The sequence below is a fragment of the Nerophis lumbriciformis genome, linkage group LG07 (assembly GCF_033978685.3).
Source record: "Nerophis lumbriciformis linkage group LG07, RoL_Nlum_v2.1, whole genome shotgun sequence".
Lineage (NCBI taxonomy): Eukaryota > Metazoa > Chordata > Actinopteri > Syngnathiformes > Syngnathidae > Nerophis > Nerophis lumbriciformis.
The window spans coordinates 8,433,524-8,453,791 of NC_084554.2; the positions used below are offsets into that span (position 1 = coordinate 8,433,524).

At 35.3% G+C, this 20,268-nt stretch overlaps 1 protein-coding gene across 3 annotated transcripts in view; it reads left to right on the forward strand.

Annotated features, from left to right (window-relative positions):
• Positions 1–8,932: 8,932 nt before the first annotated feature.
• The window catches only part of rnpc3 (RNA-binding region (RNP1, RRM) containing 3), a 39,140-nt gene continuing 27,804 nt past the window's right edge, over positions 8,933–20,268 (forward strand). For 2 of the 3 annotated variants that reach the window (XM_061965877.1, XM_072913452.1), the window contains exons 1-3: positions 8,933–9,066; positions 12,279–12,435; positions 14,692–14,739. In XM_061965877.1, the coding sequence (XP_061821861.1) occupies positions 12,283–12,435; positions 14,692–14,739 (201 nt within the window). In that variant the 5' untranslated portion in view covers positions 8,933–9,066; positions 12,279–12,282. The other variant, XM_061965876.2, reaches the window with a different exon arrangement.

Below are 20,268 nucleotides of genomic sequence, written 5' to 3' on the forward strand. Positions count from 1 at the left end.
TTGTGGTATTTTAGGCTTCATAATGCGCCACACATTTTCAATGGGAGACAGGTCTGGACTACAGGCAGGCCAGTCTAGTACCCGCACTCTTTGAAGCCACGTTGATGTAACACGTGGCTTGGCATTGTCTTGCTGAAATAAGCAGGGCCGTCCATGGTAACGTTGCTTGGATGGCAACATATGTTGCTTCAAAACCTGTATGTACCTTTCAGCATTAATGGCGCCTTCACAGATGTGTAAGTTACCCATGTCTTGGGCACTAATACACCCCCATACCATCACAGATGCTGGCTTTTCAACTTTGCGCCTATAACAAAACAATTTGAAATGTGGACTCGTCAGACCGCAGAACACTTTTCCACTTTGTATCAGTCCATCTTAGATGAGCTCAGGCCCAGCGAAGCCGACGGCGTTTCTGGGTGTTGTTGATAAACTGTTTTTGCCTTGCATAGGAGAGTTTTAACTTGCACTTTCAGATGTAGTGACCAACTCTAGTTACTGACAGTGGGTTTCTGAAGTGTTCCTGAGCCCATGTGGTGATACCCTTTACACACTGATGTCACTTGTTGATGCAGTACAGCCTGAGGGATGGAAGGTCACGGGCTTAGCTGCTTACGTGCAGTGATTTCTCCAGATTCTCTGAACCCTTTGATGATATTACGGACCGTAGATGGTGAAATCCCTAAATTCCTTGCAATAGCTGCTTGCGAAAGGTTTTTCTTAAACTGTTCAACAATATGCTCACGCATTTGTTGACAAAGTGGTGACCCTCGCCCCATCCTTGTTTGTGAATAACTGAGCATTTCATGGGATCTACTTTTATACCCAATCATGGCACCCACCTGTTCCCAATTAGCCTGTTCACCTGTGGGATGTTCCAAATAAGTGTTTGATGAGCATTCCTCAACTTTATCAGTATTTATTGCCACCTTTCCCAACTTCTTTATCACGTGTTGCTGGCATCAAAATCTAAAGTTAATGATTACTTGCAAAAAAAAAAACGTTTATGAGTTTGAACATCAAATATGTTGTCTTTGTAGCATATTCAACTGAATATGGGTTGAAAAGGATTTGCAAATCATTGTATTCTGTTTATATTTACATCTAACACAATTTCCCAACTCATATGGAGACAGGGTTTGTATGTGTCACTCCTTCATCCTCTCTCTCCCAAACATCCCCACTCCCCTTCAGCATCACTCCCACCTCCTCTCACTCCGATGAGCCGCGTCCAAAAAAAGGGGAAGGAGGAGGCGGATCGAGTGTCCACGGTTCCTCCCCTCACCTGTGAAATGTCAGACTCAGGCCACACAGTGAAAGGGGGCATTGTGTCCCCCTGATGAGGAATGTCCTCGCGTCGCCCGTCAAAGAAAAAGCTTCATTTGGCCAGGAATTTGGAGGCATCTTGAGAAGAGGTAGAGATGTTGTCGGGGGTGGTTATAAGAAGCTGAAGACCTTCTGAAGGGTGCATAGGAGACATACGGGAATCAAACTTCACTCCGTGTCAGTGTCAGTTAAAATCATGTTTTTTCTTAAAATTGAAAAGTAATTATCTCAAAATGAAGGCATTTTACATTAGCCCCTAAAATATTCATGCCATTTTTACATAATTTATTAATATGTAATCGCAAAAGACATCAAATCGAAATCAATTAAAAAAACAGTAATTTGAAAAAACTCCTATAGGGCTGGGCCATAAAATGATAATAAATATCATGATAGACACAAAAAAAAGGCACGGCCCCAATATTGTTGTCCGGGTGGAAATCTGGAGAAAACAAAAACAAAATAGGAAAAAAGCCGATAGGGCTGGGCGATAAAACGATATCAATATATATCATTACAGACACATAGATATAAAAAAATTGGGAAAAAAATTGTAAAAAGGCCGATAAGGCTGGGCGATAAAACTATTGCAATATATATTGCAAAAAACATAAAATTGATATCAATAATAAAAATAAAAAAAACATTCTGAAAAAATCCCCGTAGGGCTGGACAATAAAATGTTATCAATATATATCGCAAAATAAATAAAATCAAAATCAGTTAAAACCTTTTTTAAATATTCTGAAAAAATCCCCATAAGGCTGGGCCATAAAACGATAATGAATGTCATGATTGACACATTATTGATAACGAAAAAAAATAAATAGTAAAAAGGCCGATAGGGGTGGGCGATAAATTGATATCAATAGATATAAAAACATGGAAATAAATGGAAAAAGGCTGATAAGGCTGGGCGATAAAACAATGCAAAAGACATAAAATTGATATCAATAAAAAATTAAATAAAAAAAACATTTTGAAAAAATCCCCGTAGGGGCTGGACAATAAAATGTTATCAATATATATCGCAAAATAAATAAAATCAAAATCAGTCAAAAAAAAAAAAAAAAAAAACTCCCCATAGGGCTGGGCCATAAAACCAAAATATATATCATGATAGACACATAATTGATAACAAAAAAAAAAATAGGAAAAAGGCCGATAGGACTGGGCGATAAAACGATATCAATAGATATTAAAAAAAATGGAAAAAGGCCGATAAGGCTAGGCGATAAAACAATTGCAAAAGACATAAAATCGATATCAATAAAAAATTTTTAAAAACATTCTGAAAAAATTCCCGTAGGGCTGGACATTAAAATGTTATCAATATATATCGCAAAATGAATAAAATCAAAATCAGTTAAAAAAAAAAAAAAATACATCTGAAAAAATCCCTATAGGGCTGGGGCATAAAACCAAAATATATATCATGATGGACACATAATTGATAACAAAAAAATAAAAAATAAGAAAAAGGCCGATAGGGCTGGACGATAAAACGATATCAATAGATATAAAAAAAAATGGGAAAAAAATGGAAAAAGGCCGATAAGGCTGGGCGATAAAACAGTTGCAAAAGAAATAAAATTGGTATCAATAAAAATAAAAATAAACATTCTGAAAAAATCCCCGTAGGGCTGGACAATAAAATGTTATCAATATATATCGCAAAATAAATAAAATCAAAATCAGTAAAAAAATAAATAAAATAAAATCTGAAAAAATACCCATAGGGCTGGGCCATAAAACCAAAATATATATCATGATAGACACATAATTGATAACAACAAAAAAAAAGAAGGAAAAAGGCCGATAGGGCTGGGCGATAAAACGATATCAATAGATATAAAAAAAATGGAAAAAGGCCGATAAGGCTGGGCGATAAAACAATTGCAAAAGAAATAAAATCGATATCAATAAAAAATATATATATATATTCTGAAAAAATCCCCGTAGGGCTGGACAATAACATTTTATCAATATATATCGCAAAATAAATAAAATCAAAATCAGTTAAAAAAAAAAAAAAAAAAAAAAAGTCTGAAAAAATCCCCATAGGGCTGGGCCATAAAACCAAAATATATATCATGATAGACACATAATTGATAACAAAAAAAAAAAAAAGGAAAAAGGCCAAAGGGCTGGGCGATAAATTGATATCAATAGATATAAAAAAATGGAAAAAAATGGAAAAAGGCCGATAAGGCTGGGGGATAAAACAATTGCAAAAGACATAAAATCTATATCAATAAAAGAAATAAAAAAAACATTCTAAAAAAATCCCCGTAGGGCTGGACAATAAAATGTTATCAATATATATCACAAATCAAATCAAATCAAATCAAAATCAGTTAAAAAAAATTATATTCTGAAAAAATCCCTGTAGGGCTGGGCCATAAAACAAAAATATATATCACGATAGACACATAATTGATAACAAATAAATAGAAAGAAAAACTTTTTTTTTAAAAAGACCGATAGGGCTGGGCGATAAAATGATATCAATATATACTGCAAAAGGCATCAAATCGAAGTCAATTGGATGTAAATCCTGACCTCATTTTAATTGAGTTCATCCAATGAGTCATTTTTCTGGAGTGTGTGAATGTTGTCTGTCTATCTGTGTTGGCCCCTGCGATGAGGTGGCGACTTGTCCAGGTTGTACCCCGCCTTCCGCCCGAATGCAGCTGAGATAGGCTACAGCAACCCCCCGCCGCCCCAAAAGGGACAAGCGGTAGAAAATGGATGGATGGATATTTAACATTATTGACATATTTGAAATTACTATAGTTTTGTGTCATGTCGGTTCTCTGCCATTGTTATAAAAATAAAAAATAAATAAAATAAAAACATATCATTCAAGACTGGTGATTCCATCATTTTTCCCAGGCTTGTGTATTGTTTAGTATTTACTGTAACTATATTAACTTGACAGGGCCTCGCTTCTGCTGCAGCTGATATTTCATGGGCTAAGGTTGACACCTGCTGGTTCACAGACAGCATTATAGTGCTTAAATAGTTTATTTCCTGGAACAGTTATTATAAAGAAAAGTATTGAAATGACATTTTAACCCTTTGCATTGTAGTATAGGTTTACTTCCTGTACTATTAATACAATTTCATATAATCCTATCCTTATTTGTGCTGCATATATGATTTGTATTAAAAGTGATTTTTATGCCAAATAAACATTTACTTTGAATTTAAATCCTAGAGGGATAAAGACGATCAACATTTTTTTTAACAAACATTCAGGTGTGCATGTTATTTATTTCCTTATTTATGTCCTTCATACCGACAGCCATCAGACTGTATAATGCATATGTTCCTTTTGACTGTACATGCACTGTAAATGTATAATGTATTTATATTATTCACATGTGAATAAAGCTGTATAATAGAGTGTATTTATGTTATTCACATGTGAATAATGCTGTATAATAGATTGTATTTATATTATTCACATGTGAATAAAGCTGTATAATAGAGTGTATTTATGTTATTCACATGTGAATAATGCTGTATAATAGAGTGTATTTATGTTATTCACATGTGAATAATGCTGTATAATAGACTGTATTTATGTTATTCACATGTGAATAATGCTGTATAATAGACTGCATTTATATTATTCACATGTGAATAATGCTGTATAATAGACTGTATTTATATTATTCACATGTGAATAATGCTGTATAATAGACTGTATTTATGTTATTCACATGTGAATAATGCTGTATAATAGACTGTATTTATATTATTCACATGTGAATAATGCTGTATAATAGACTGTATTTATGTTATTCACATGTGAATAATGCTGTATAATAGACTGTATTTATATTATTCACATGTGAATAATGCTGTATAATAGACTGTATTTATGTTATTCACATGTGAATAATGCTGTATGATAGACTTTATTTATATTATTCACATGTGAATAATGCTGTATAATAGACTGTATTTATATTATTCACATGTGAATAATGCTGTATAATAGACTGTATTTATGTTATTTACATGTGAATAATGCTGTATAATAGACTGTATTTATATTATTCACATGTGAATAATGCTGTATAATAGACTGTATTTATATTATTCACATGTGAATAATGCTGTATAATAGACTGTTTTTATATTATTCACATGTGAATAATGCTGTATAATAGACTGTATTTATATTATTCACATGTGAATAATGCTGTATAATAGACTGTATTTATGTTATTCACATGTGAATAATGCTGTATAATAGACTGTATTTATATTATTCACATGTGAATAATGCTGTATAATAGACTGTATTTATGTTATTCACATGTGAATAATGCTGTATAATAGACTGTATTTATGTTATTCACATGTGAATCATGCTGTATAATTGACTGTATTTATGTTATTCACATGTGAATAATGCTGTATAATAGACTGTATTTATATTATTCACATGTAAAAAATACCTAAGTGTTTATTATCTATTGTGAGCGAACTGTGGTGCTGAATTTCCCCCAGGGATCATTAAAGCCTATAGTGGAGCCTATCTCAGCTACAATCGGGCGGAAGGCGGTATACACCCTGGACAAGTCGCCATCTCATTGCAGGGCCAACACAGATAGACAGACAACATTCAGGACCTTCGTATTGTGAGGCACATGCAGTAACCCCTGTTCCGCCGTGCTGCCCCCAAATGTATTCTATTTATGTCAATTTAAACAGCGGGCGCGGACACCGCTGCCGCTCACTGCTCCCCTCACGTCCAAGGGAGTGAATTAATTTTTTGTAATTATTAGTTTTTGCTAAAAAAAATTTAATACAAAATTGAATACATAAAAAATGTAATACAAATTTGAATACAAAAAAATAAAACAAATAATTTCAAAATAGTTTACATTTATTGCAATTAATAATTGTGTGTTTTTTTTTAACAAAGAGTTGTATATCTAATAAATGTTCACTTTCAAAAATATTGTTTGCAATAGATTTGATTTAATTTAGGTACTAGTAATTATAATAATTATTTCGGTGTTATAGTCTCTGACATCATTTGCCAAAAAAAACAACATAATATACACGTACTCCAACAATAAGTCCTATTCTAAAACATTACATAACGCTGATAAGGAAAGAAAAAAAAACACTGATAAGGAAAGAAAAAAAAAAATCAGTCTAAGCCTGGGCCCCTGGAGAGGGGGTCCAGACTGAGGCCAAGGAAAAAAGAGACTCATAGCCATCGCACACATAAGCATGTGTGTGTAAGAGGAAAACATCAAACATTAAAGACATTAAAAGAGCAGAGCTGATGCAACCAGCCATTTCTACATACAGCTACAAAAGTAAAACAACAACAACAACAACAGCAACAAAAATAAAATCAAAAACATATACACTGTCGTGTCCTCTGCTGTGTTCCAGGAGCAGACCCAATAAAGCAACCAAGAGGGCCGCCCACCAACTCTCGGCCAGTGTCCTGGTCTGCATGGATGAGCGAGGATACGTCCAAGAAGACCGAGGTGTCCGATACCTGCTCATTCAGCCAAGACACTGTGAAGCCTGTCTGTCCCGGCGCTCAGCACCAGCTCCGCAGCCATGTCTCTTCATCCACATCTCCTGCGGTCTCTCCAAACCGACTCTGGTGTGGCAGAGACCCAGCGGCTCAAAAGGCTCCCGGGAGACAGATCCAGAAGTTTACAAAAAAGCACCGCAGAAGTCACGAAAGTGCCACCCCTTGTCACAAAGTCCCAAAGGGTCCCGGACATACTTGTCAACCCTCCCGATTTCCCGGGAGAGTCCCGAATTTCGGTGCACCTCTCAAAAATCTCCCGGGGCAACCATTCTCACAAATTTCTCCAGATTTCCACCCGGACAACAATATTGGGGCCGTGCCTTTAGCGTTCCCTCTCAAAAAGTCTGCCGCAGCTGCGATTGGACCTGGATAGCCTCCGGGAAGAAGTAGTGGAGTACCAAGTGCTTGGCAGGGAAGATCTTCCTCAGGAAGCAAGGATTGACCGGTTTTGGGATGGAAGATTCCAGATGATGAAGGCACTTTTGTGCGTGCCACACAGCAATGCATCATCAGAGAGGGTGTTCAGCATGGTTATGACAGAGAATAGAACGAGGATGGACAATTCAACCCTTAACTCACTCATTTCCTGCAAATTAAATTTCACAGGTGCTGCCCATACCTATGCTCCTTCAAGGGCTGTGCTACTGGCTGCGAAGCATTGCACTTTCAAATACAACCATGTGTAGAGGAGTGTTATGTGTGTGTATATGTGTAAATAAATGAACACTGAAATTCAAGTATTTCTTGGTGTGGCTGTTTAAAGATGCACAATAAGGAGGCACTTGAAGAAAAATGGGCTGCATGGTCGAGTGGCCAAAAAGTTCAATTTTGGTCTCATCACTCCAAATTACTTTGTTCCAGAAGTTTTGAAGCTTGTCTCTGTGCTGTTTGGCATAATGTAAGCAGGATACTTTGTGACATTTGCGCAGAAATGGCTTTCTTCTGGCAACTCGACCATGCAGCCCATTTTTCTTCAAGTACCTCCTTATTGTGCATCTTGAAACAGCCACACCACAATTTTTCAGAGAGTCCTGTATTTCAGCTGAAGTTATTTGTGGATTTTTCTTTGCATCTCAAACAATTTTCCTGGCTGTTGTGGCTAAAATCTTTGCTGGTCTACCCAAATCCCTCATTTTCCACTTCTTAATCAGCGTTTGAACACTGCTGATTGGCATTCTCAATTCCTTGGATATCTTTTTATACCCTTTTCCTGTTTTATGCAGTTCAATTGCCTTTTCTCGCAGATCTTTTGCCTTCCCCATGACTCAGAATCCAGAAACATGTGTGCAGCACTGGATGAAAGATGCAATGGTCTGTCAGAAGCCCAGAAACTCACTGACCTTTTATACACACACACTAATTACAAACAAACATGTCACAGGTGAGGATTGGAACCGTGATTAGCCATTCAAACCTGTTTGTGTCAACTTTTGGGCATGCTATCAGATAAAATTCACTGGGGTATGTAAACTTTTGATCAGGGTCATTTGGGTACTTTCTTTTGTCATTTTGATTTAAAAAGAGTAAACACAGTTGTTTGCCAATAAATAGCTTCACACAACCATTAAGCATGAGTGGACGAAAGGTTTTTGCGTTATCATTCATATTCTCTGAAGAATGGCCAAGAAATCATAAATTCTCCCAGGATATGTAAACTTATGAGCACGACTGTATATATATATATATATATATATATATATATATATATATATATATATATATATATATATATATATATATATATATATATATATATATATATATATACATACAGTATATATATATATATATATATTTATATATATATATATATATATATATATATATATATATATATATATATATATATATATATATATATATATAATAAAAAAGAAGTATATATTTATATATATATATATAAAAATAATAAAATATATATATTTATATATATATATATATATATATATATATATATATATATATATATATATATATATATATATATATATATATATATTCGGTGAAGTAAGGTGATGTGGATGTTTTAAGCCTGAACAAAGGGGGCGGCCGCGTACATTTCCACTTAGCGCACATGTTTTTGTCGGAAGAAGAAGAAAAGGCCGGAAGTTGAGTTTCACCTAGCGTTTTTTTTGCTAACATACGAAACTATCGTCCAACGAAAGGTGAGCTTTTCTACACGTTTCTGTTCGGTTAAGGGTGTTATGCAGGTGCCAACATGTGTCGGAAGTGGTACAAATGAAGAAAAGACAGTAGAAACTATCAAAAAGTCGAGGCAACTCGTGTTTGTGTACGTAGTTTCACATTAGCATAAAGCTAAACGAGGGTCCTCCAGTAACACTTGCTGTTGCTTTATTATTGTACGGTATAAAAGAAGGCATATTTGGTGCTCATTTGGAGATAAAACTACACTCTCTGATAGTGGTGAGTAACAATGCAGTCGTTTTTTGTTTTTTTGTAGTTATTGCTGCTTTGCTTTACCATGAATTGATGAACGTGGACCCCGAAAGGGACAAGCGGTAGGAAATGGATGGATAGACCTCGACTTAAACAAGTTGATAAAGTTATTCGGGTGTTACCAATAAATTGAAAGAGTAAATGAAACCAAATGTCTAGGTATAATGATTGATGATACATTGGACTGGAAATCTCATGTAAAAAAACATGCAACATAAAGTAGCAAGAAACACGTCAATAATCAATCAATCAATGTTTACTTATATAGCCTAAATCATAAGTGTCTCAAAGGGCTGCACAAGCCACAACGACATCCTCGGCTCAGATCACACATCAGGGCAAGAATGAATAAAGCAAAACATGAAAGGGACAAGCGGTAGAAAATTGATGCTCACTAGAATTACCATACCTGTGTTATTGTGCAGAAATATGGGGAAATAACTACAAAAGTAAACATAATAGTGTGAGAGTCCAGCCCATAGTGGATCTAACATAATATTGTGAGAGTCCAGTCCATAGTGGATCTAACATAATAGTGAGAGTCCAGTCCATAGTGGATCTAACATAATATTGTGAGAGTCCAGTCCATAGTGGATCTAACATAATAGTGTGAGAGTCCTGTCTATAGTGGATCTAACATAATAGTGAGAGTCCAGTCCATAGTGGATCTAACATAATAGTGTGAGAGTCCAGTCCATAGTGGATCTAACATAATATTGTGAGAGTCCAGTCCATAGTGGATCTAACATAATAGTGAGAGTCCAGTCCATAGTGGATCCAACATAATAGTGAGAGAGTCCAGTCCATAGTGGATCTAACATAATATTGTGAGAGTCCAGTCCATAGTGGATATAGTATATTATTGTGAGAGTCCAGTCCATAGTGGATCTAACATAATATTGTGAGAGTCCAGTCCATAGTGTATCTAGTATACCGGTAATATTGTGAGAGTCCAGTCCATAGTGGATCTAGCATAATAGTGTGAGAGTCCAGTCCATAGTGGATCTAACATAATAGTGAGAGTCCAGTCCATAGTGGATCTAACATAATAATGAGAGAGTCCAGTCCATAGTGGATCTAACATAATATTGTGAGAGTCCAGTCCATAGTGGATCTAGTATATTATTGTGAGAGTCCAGTCCATAGTGGATCTAACATAATAGTGAGAGTCCAGTCCATAGTGGATCTAACACAATAGTGTGAGAGTCTAGTCCATAGTGGATCTAACATAATAGTGAGAGTCCAGTCCATAGTGGATCTAACACAATAGTGTGAGAGTCCAGTCCATAGTGTATCTAGTATAATATTGTGAGAGTCCAGTCCATAGTGGATCTAGCATAATAGTGTGAGAGTCCAGTCCATAGTGGATCTAACATAATAGTGAGAGTCCAGTCCTTAGTGGATCTAACATAATAATGAGAGAGTCCAGTCCATAGTGGATCTAACATAATAGTGAGAGTCCAGTCCATAGTGGATCCAACATAATAGTGAGAGTCCAGTCCATAGTGGATCTAACATAATAGTGAGAGTCCAGTCCATAGTGGATCTAACATAATAGTGAGACTCCAGTCCATAGTGGGTCTAACATAAAAGTGAGAGTCCAGTCCATAGTGGATCTAACATAATAGTGTGAGAGTCCAGTCCATAGTGGATCTAACATAATATTGTGAGAGTCCAGTCCATAGTGTATCTAGTATACCGGTAATATTGTGAGAGTCCAGTCCATAGTGGATCTAGCATAATAGTGTGAGAGTCCAGTCCATAGTGGATCTAACATAATAGTGAGAGTCCAGTCCATAGTGGATCTAACATAATAATGAGAGAGTCCAGTCCATAGTGGATCTAACATAATATTGTGAGAGTCCAGTCCATAGTGGATCTAGTATATTATTGTGAGAGTCCAGTCCATAGTGGATCTAACATAATAGTGAGAGTCCAGTCCATAGTGGATCTAACACAATAGTGTGAGAGTCTAGTCCATAGTGGATCTAACATAATAGTGAGAGTCCAGTCCATAGTGGATCTAACACAATAGTGTGAGAGTCCAGTCCATAGTGTATCTAGTATAATATTGTGAGAGTCCAGTCCATAGTGGATCTAGCATAATAGTGTGAGAGTCCAGTCCATAGTGGATCTAACATAATAGTGAGAGTCCAGTCCTTAGTGGATCTAACATAATAATGAGAGAGTCCAGTCCATAGTGGATCTAACATAATAGTGAGAGTCCAGTCCATAGTGGATCCAACATAATAGTGAGAGTCCAGTCCATAGTGGATCTAACATAATAGTGAGAGTCCAGTCCATAGTGGATCTAACATAATAGTGAGACTCCAGTCCATAGTGGGTCTAACATAAAAGTGAGAGTCCAGTCCATAGTGGATCTAACATAATAGTGTGAGAGTCCAGTCCATAGTGGATCTAACATAATAGTGAGAGTCCAGTCCATAGTGGATCTAGCATAATAGTAAGAGTCCAGTCCATAGTGGATCTAACATAATAGTGAGAGTCCAGTCCATGATAAACATTCTGAATTTATTTCATCCATCCATTCATTTTCAAAATAATCTTACTCATCTCACTATATGAAATGTAACTTACTTCACCCAGTATTATTTATTTATTTATTTTTATTGTGATTACTTATGGAGTATATTGTGAATACATTGAGAACAGGAAGTGAACAAAAGTTTTAGCAACTGTTATGTAAAAGCAATGGGGTAGGATTACCGTAGATAAGCTCTGCTTCGTCCTACTCTTTTTCGAACATGTTGAAAAGAGAAACTGGAAATTATGATGTATCATGTTGTATGCCTGCATGTTCCAAATAAACTCAAACTCAAACCATTTAGTGGTCAATTGTACGGAATATGTACTGTACTGTGCAATCTACTAATACAAGTTTTAAAAAAACAACCTGCAGACAAATGGAGATGTGTGAGGAAGCAGCCAGGAAAAGAGGCAGCAAGACTCTGTTGGTCCACCATCTGCCAGCTGAGTTGACTGAGGATGAAAAGGAGGATCTCCTCAAGTACTTTGGAGCGGAGTCCGTCAGAGTCTTCTCCAACTTTGGCCGTATGGTAGGATTAAACGTCTTTCTTTCTGTCTTTTTATTTTTATTTTTTATTGTTTATTTCGAACATGAACACACTTACAGCATAATACATCACACAATTTCATATCATTTCACTTTGCATCATGTCTGAAAAGGAGTAGGAAGAAGCAAAGCTTATTTAATCCGACCCCTTTCCCACTCCAGAGCGTTGACAAATATATACATTCATTTACTGACTTTTTTATAGTAAAATTACATCCGTGAATGAGTATAACAACAGTTTTGTAATATATAATTAAGTCAGTCATTATTAACATACTGAAATGAAGAATATCTTATTTTCAATAAGGTTGAAAGTGTTTCTCATAATTCTTCTATGTACTTTGTAAGCACTATTAATTTGAACAACATCTTAAACTTGGTCATATCAGTACAATGTTTAACTTATTTTCTTAATCCATTCCATCATTTAATTCCACATACTGATATGCTAAAGGCTCTAAGTGTTGTACGTGCATACAAATGTTTTAAATTAGATTTTCCTCTATGGTTATATTTCTCCTCTTTAGTTGAGAAGAATTGTTGTACATTCTTTGGTAGCAGGTTATAGTTTGCTTTGTATATACCGTATTTTTCGGACTATAAGTCGCAGTTTTTTTCATAGTTTGGCCGGGGGTGCGACTTATACTCAGGAGCGACTTATGTGTGAAATTATTAACTCATTACCGTAAAATATCAAATAATATTATTTATCTCATTCACTTAAGAGACTACACATATAAGATTGCATGGGATTTAGCGATCATGAGTGACAGATTGTTTGGTAAACGTATAGCATGTTCTATATGTTATAGTTATTTGAATGACTCTTACCATAATATGTTACGTTAACATACCAGGCACCTTCTCAGTTGGTTATTTATGCCTCATATAACTTACACTTATTCAGCCTGTTGTTCACTATTCTTTATTTATTTTAAATTGCCTTTCAAATGTCTATTCTTGGTGTTGGTTTTTATCAAATAAATTTCCCCCAAAAATGCGACTTAAACTCCATTGCGACTTATATATATTTTTTCCTTCTTTATTATGCATTTTCGGCAGGTGCGACTTATACTCCGGTGCGACTTATACTCCGAAAAATACGGCAATTTTAGCTGTTTGCAATTTTACCAAGTCATCGAACTTTAATATTTTTGACTCAATAAACAAAGTGTTTGTATGGTATGCTATATCCAACATAATGTATTATTCTAATTGATCTTTTTTGTAACACGGTTAATGAATGAAGTGTACTTTTGTAGTTATTTCCCCATATTTCTGTACATAAACTCAGATATGGTAACACTAGCGAGCAGTAGAGGATATGAAGTGATTTTTGGCCCAGGACGTATTTTGCCTTGTTCATTATTGAAATGTTTCTTGCCACCTTATGTTGTATATTTTTTACATGAGATTTCCAGTTCAATTTATCATTTATTAAAACTCCCCAAAATCTGGTTTCTTTTACCCTTTCAATGAGAGATGTCCGATAATATCGGCCTGCCGATAAATGCTTTAAAATGTAATATCGGAAATTATCGGTATCGTTTTTATATTTATTTATTTATTTTTATTTTTTATTTTTTATTAAATCAACATAAAAAACACAAGATATACTTACAATTAGTGCACCAACCCAAAAAACCTTCCTCCCCCATTTACACTCATTCACACAAAAGAGTTGTCTCTTTCTGTTATTAATATTCTTGTTCCTACATTATATATCAATATATATCAATACAGTCTGCAAGGGATACAGTCCGTAAGCACACATGATTGTGCGTGCTGCTGGTCCACTAATAGTACTAACCTTTAACAGTTAATTTTACTCATTTTCATTCATTACTAGTTTTTATGTAACTGTTTTTATTTTGTTTTACTTTCTTTTTTATTCAAGAAAATGTTTTTAATTTATTTATCTTATTTTATTTTATTAATATTTTTAAAAATGACCTTATCTTCACCATACCTGGTTGTCCAAATTAGGCATAATAATGTGTTAATTCCATGACTGTATATATCAGTATTGGTTGATATCGGTATCGGTAATTAAAGAGTTGGACAATATCGGAATATCGGATATCGGCAAAAAGCCATTTTCGGACATCCCTACTTTCAATGTATGATGCTCTTTTCTACTGTTACCAAATAGCATTATTTTAGTTTTACTGAGATTCAAGGACTTCCCCAAACACTTTGAGAGACTTTTATTTGTACTCATGTCTTTTCTTCTCCACAGAAACACGCAGCATTTGCAGCTTTTCGCAGTGAAAAAGCTGCAGAGAAGGTGAGTGTGTTTTATTAGCATTTTTGTATAGTGTACCTCAATATACGAGTGTAATTGTAGAGGTGGGAATCTTCGGCCAACGCACGATTTGATTAAAAAGCCATTATTGATACATTTTTGATTTACAGCAGTAGTCTATTGACTACGGCCCGCCAACGTCCAAAATCCGGCCCACGGGAAGTACAGAATTTTTCAAAAAGTTTTTATTTGTGTTTGTATTTTTTTTTGTCCTTTTTAGCCCAGCCATCAATCCATTTTCTACCACTTATTACTCTCGGGGTCTCTTAGCCGCTCAGGCAAATCATATTGTATAAAAATGTTCCCATCAATAACGTGACGTCATCACGCTCGCTTGGAAAGTGCACCCTCTTTCAGTCAATTAGTGCACGAGGAAAAAAATGGCGAAATCATTGGGGGAAATGTAAAATAGATTCCAAGTGTAGAGTTTTTAAACATCAGTGGACATTTGACTTTTTTTGTTGTTTAGTGTAAGGAGAAGGCAGTTTGTCTAATCTCGATGAGCTTCAACAGGTAGTCACCTGAAATGGCTTTCACATCACAGGTGTGCTTGAAGCTCATTGAGAGAATGCCAAGAGTGTGCAAAACAGTAATCAGAGTAAGGGTGGCTATTAATTTTTTTATTTTATTTATTTATTTATTTATTTTTAATTAAATCAACATAGAAAAAAACACACGATACACTTTCAACTAGTGCATCAACCCCCCCAAAAAACCCTCCCTCCCCCATTCACACTCATACACACCCACTCACACAAAAGGGGTTGTTTCTTTCTGCTATCAATATTCTGGTTCCCACAACATGGACAACACTTCTGCAAGGGACACAACACAGTCCCTGAAGCACACTTGATTGTTTGTGCTGCTGGTCCACTAACATTTTCATTTAATTACTATTTTTTTTCTTCTTTTTTCTCCCTTATGTAATTATTTTTATATTGTTTTACTTTCCTTTTTATCCAAGAAAATATTTATTTATCTTATCTATAAAAAAAAAAAGGGTGGCTATTTTAGCCGGGCTGTATATATGCGCACTAATTGACTGAAAGAGCACGCACTTGGCGCGATAATGTCATGTTGTCGTTGGGAAAATGCATTTTTAGACCATATGATTTGCCTGAGCGGCTAGGAGACCCCGAGAGTAACAAGCGCTTGCCTTGTTTTCTTTCCATTAAGAACAATACATTAGTTTTTAATACAAGTTTGCTGGTTTCAAGAAATGTAAAGCCGATCGCATATCATTATGTCAAGATAATGGCACTAGCATTTACTTCATTTAAGAATATTTGTCAACATATTAAGCAAAAAGGTCTAATTTCTTTCTACCAAGAAAAGTGCACTTGTTATTAGTGAGAATTTACTTATTTTAAGGTATTTTTGGCTTCATTGAGGTTAGCTAATTTTACTTGTTTTGGAAAGTCTTGACAAGCCAAATTTTCTTGTTCTATGTGCAGGTAATTTTGCTTAGTTCAAGTAAAATACCCCTCATTTTTGTATTTTTTGTTCTTGTTTTTGAACACTGACTTTTTGCAGTGCAGGTATGCGTCTGCGTCGCTGATGCATTCAAACCTTAAATGACGCGGTAACCTAACAGTCTATGTGTCCCAGAGAGCGCCTCATTAATTCATACAGCACAATTCGCACATGGGCAAGTCAAAGTGCTTTATAGGAAAATACAAAAAGGCAAACATTAAATAATGATAAAAACAATAACAATTAAAATTAAAATCAGAGTGTGGATAGAATACTTTCAGTTGTCATATGCACAATTAAATAGGTATTTGTTTTAGCCTAGATTTTACCATTGAAAAACAATACACTGTGAACAACTCGTGTTTGAAAATCACAGTTACGAACAAAAATATTTGTTGTCAGCCAACTCGACAAGCGCTGTTTTAACCCTCTGCAACATGCTAGTTTAGTCGCTACAGAACAACTATCCAGTCATTGCAGATTTCATTTCAACAATTAAAGATACTAATGTAATAACAAATACACCCCCATTTCAACTGTTTGATGTGCTCATTCATGTCGGTGGTGTTTTAACGTTTAGCGCAGGGGCTCTTAACCTTTTTGAACTTGAAGCCAGGGTCCATTCAGATATTAATACTGAATTAGTCGTATTAGCGAAAAAAAAGTGTCATAAAGCATTCACACAATTGAATATACTGCAACACAGAGGACACATACGTAACTGATGACGCCCAGCCCTATGGTTAAGAAACACTGGTTTTCAGATTAGTTTTTATGTACTGCAACATTTTCACTACTCACAACACAGGAGTATCTATAGCGGTTAAGAATGTTTTGTTTGTGTTAAAATCGGCACTTTTATAAAGAAAAATTTAGTACTACTCGTTTTCATTTTGATTTTAGTCATTTATTTTGGTGCTTTTTATGTTGCTACATGTCATGTCCCTGTTTCAATAGTCTTTTGTTTAATTTCAGATATACTTTCAACATAAATTCATACATCCGTTATTTATAACCATGCCACCATTAAAGGAATTTACCGGTAATACTACATTTTTAGAAAAATAAGAACATAAAAACTAGAAATAAATATATCATTTTTTTAAGGGGCTGTTTGCAAATTGATCTGTTAGATTAAATGAATTACAATTACAAAAAATCGAACAAGAACACCACCGGCTGGCTAGCTTATGTTACCTTAGTGGTTTAACGGGACATACCTTTTTTTTTTTTTTTTTAAGTTTTCCAGATTTTTGTTTACAAATGACCAATTTTATAGAATAAAAATTGCTTGTTGGCCTGAGAAATTTGTATGGCGCTCATGCTTTACTGATATAAATGTACCGGTAGATAATGGGTTTTTCAATTTAAAGCACTTTGAGTCACTAGAGAAAAAACGATAAATAAATATAATCCACTTTACGCCACTGCTTGTCACTAACCATGCCGTGTACACACGGACGCATTTCAGCTGTGCGTGTCAGCCTTCAAAAATGAAAAAAGGCGTTTAGGAAATAAAAGACAATTAGGCCAAACACAATAATTGAGGGCACATTTTAAAATGTATAATTAAACCTTAATTAAGCAAAAATATGATTTATTCAATAAATCGATTGGGATATTCGATATAATACTCGATTACTAAAATATTCGATAGCTGCAGCTTTACATACGTTCATTTACTGACTTCTTTTTGTAGCACACTGATATCTGGATTATTAATACGTCAGTTTTTGTTATAGATAAATAAGTCAGTCATGATAACCATACTGAGATGAAGAATATCCCATTTTCAATAAGGTTGACGGTGTTTCTCATAATCCTTCTTCTTTGTACTTTACCACTGCTTGTCACTAACCATGCTGTGTACACACAAGTCCAGTCCCAGAGAAGCAACTAACAATTTACAGCCGTCTTGTTACAATAGACACATTCAATGATTGCTAATGTTAGCTTAAAAATCCTTGGAAAGAGTTTGCTAATATCGCAGACACATGTAATCGATTGACTCCTGCAAACATGACACATGTTCTGGTACTGTCCCTGTCTGACAGCCTACTGGATTAATATTTTTAAACATCTTGCAGTTCTGGTCCTGTCCCTGTCTGACAGCCTACTGGATTAATATTTTTAAACATCTTGCAGGTGCACTAAATTTCAAGTTGACTCCTTGGCTATTTTTGGAATTCTACCAAGCTCTCAAAAAATTGAGCAGACTTTTAAGGATAGTATCGACTTTGCATCAATACTAGCTCGTAAAAGGATTTTGTTGGCGTAGAAATCACAGTTTGCCCCTAGGCCTCATATGACCTCATGTTTTACTTAGATCTAAAGAACATTAAATATAATCTGAGGGGTACACCAGAACAATTGGACTTGACCTGGGGCTGTATGATTAGTCATATAGCTAAATTAAAGACACTATAGGACAAATGTTGACAATGAACCTTTCTGTAGTTTCCTAATGAAGCCTTAGCTTGATGCTCCTCTACTTTCTCCTGCTCCCGCTTGCTGCGGCAACAACAAACACAACTCCAGACGCTCCTCTTCCTTTTATATCGTTTACTTGTGAACTTAATCATTCAAAAACGTAAAACAATAACGATGTGGGAACAAATGAACGGCAAAATAAAGCGAGTTTGTTACAGTAAGAAAGAGTTAGAAAAAGTTAGATTAAGGTCAAAAAACTGTGTGGCTTGATTCCACCATACCCGACTGCCATTACTCATAATACATTGTGTCCAAACCATATTACCACACAGATCCTTCCGCCATATATGCAATTAAACAGTTACGTAATCTTCACTGTATTAAAGCAGTATAAAATAGTACGTCATCAAATTATTCAGACAAATGTAATAACTACAAATAAAGTGTACCTTATAATTATTCTAAGCATGCAATATATACATTTTCATATTATGCAAATAAAGTAAATAGTCCCCTTTTGGCTGAATAAACATAAAGCACCTTCCATAAAATGTAAATTAACTCAAACATCATTTAAGCTCCTACATTTTCCACTTATCTCAATTCACTTTTTGTTTTTATTCAGTGACACTTGTCTGTATGTTTTTTATTCTTTTTTATTTTTAGTCAGTTCGTTTGATTTGATCTGTTTGTGGTGAAGAGGAAGGCAGTACATTGCCACCCACAGTGATTGTGACTGAAATGTAGGACAGGGAGGGGGAGATAAGTTTAATTTAATTTTTAATTTTTTTCTTAATTACATAATTTTTTTCTTTTGTTTTTACTTTTATTGATTGATTTTTTTGGGGGGGGTGGGAGGGTAGTTTGTTTCTCAGTACCTGTATTATTTTCCCTATCAAATAAATAAACAAATATTTAAAAAAGCACATTAGCCTTAAGGTTGCAAACAGCCCCTTTTAGTGGGGAACCACTGAATTTTTCATGGTCCCAACATACTTTACAATCAAGCGAAACGCAACACAAATGCTACAAACACAGCGAAATATGAACGCGAAGGGTAAAAACAATCCTCCGACTATCTGATATATCTGATACATCACTAAGCTTTAGAACTTTGTTGTAAAAATCTCCTTCCGCGTCTGTCCCTGACACCCACATTTCAGGCTGGCTGCTCTGGAAACACTCTGTGAAGTGAATTGTGAAGTGAATTATATTTATATAGCGCTTTTTCTCTAATGACTCAAAGCGCTTTACATAGTGAAACCCAATATCTAAGTTACATTTAAACCAGTGTGGGTGGCACTGGGAGCAGGTGGGTAAAGTGTCTTGCCCAAGGACACAACGGCAGTGACTAGGATGGCAGAAGCGGGGATCGAACCTGCAACCCTCAAGTTGCTGGCACGGCCGTTCTACCAACCGAGCTATACCGCCCCGTGGAAACGCTCCCCACCCACACTGCTTGGTGCCTCGTCTGAGCTGCTGTGAATTAGATTACCATGAATTAGATTACCATAGTAACTAATTACATTACCATAGTAACTACCACAGTGGTTCTTAACCTTGTTGGAGGTACCGAACCCCACCAGTTTCATATGCGCATTCACCGAA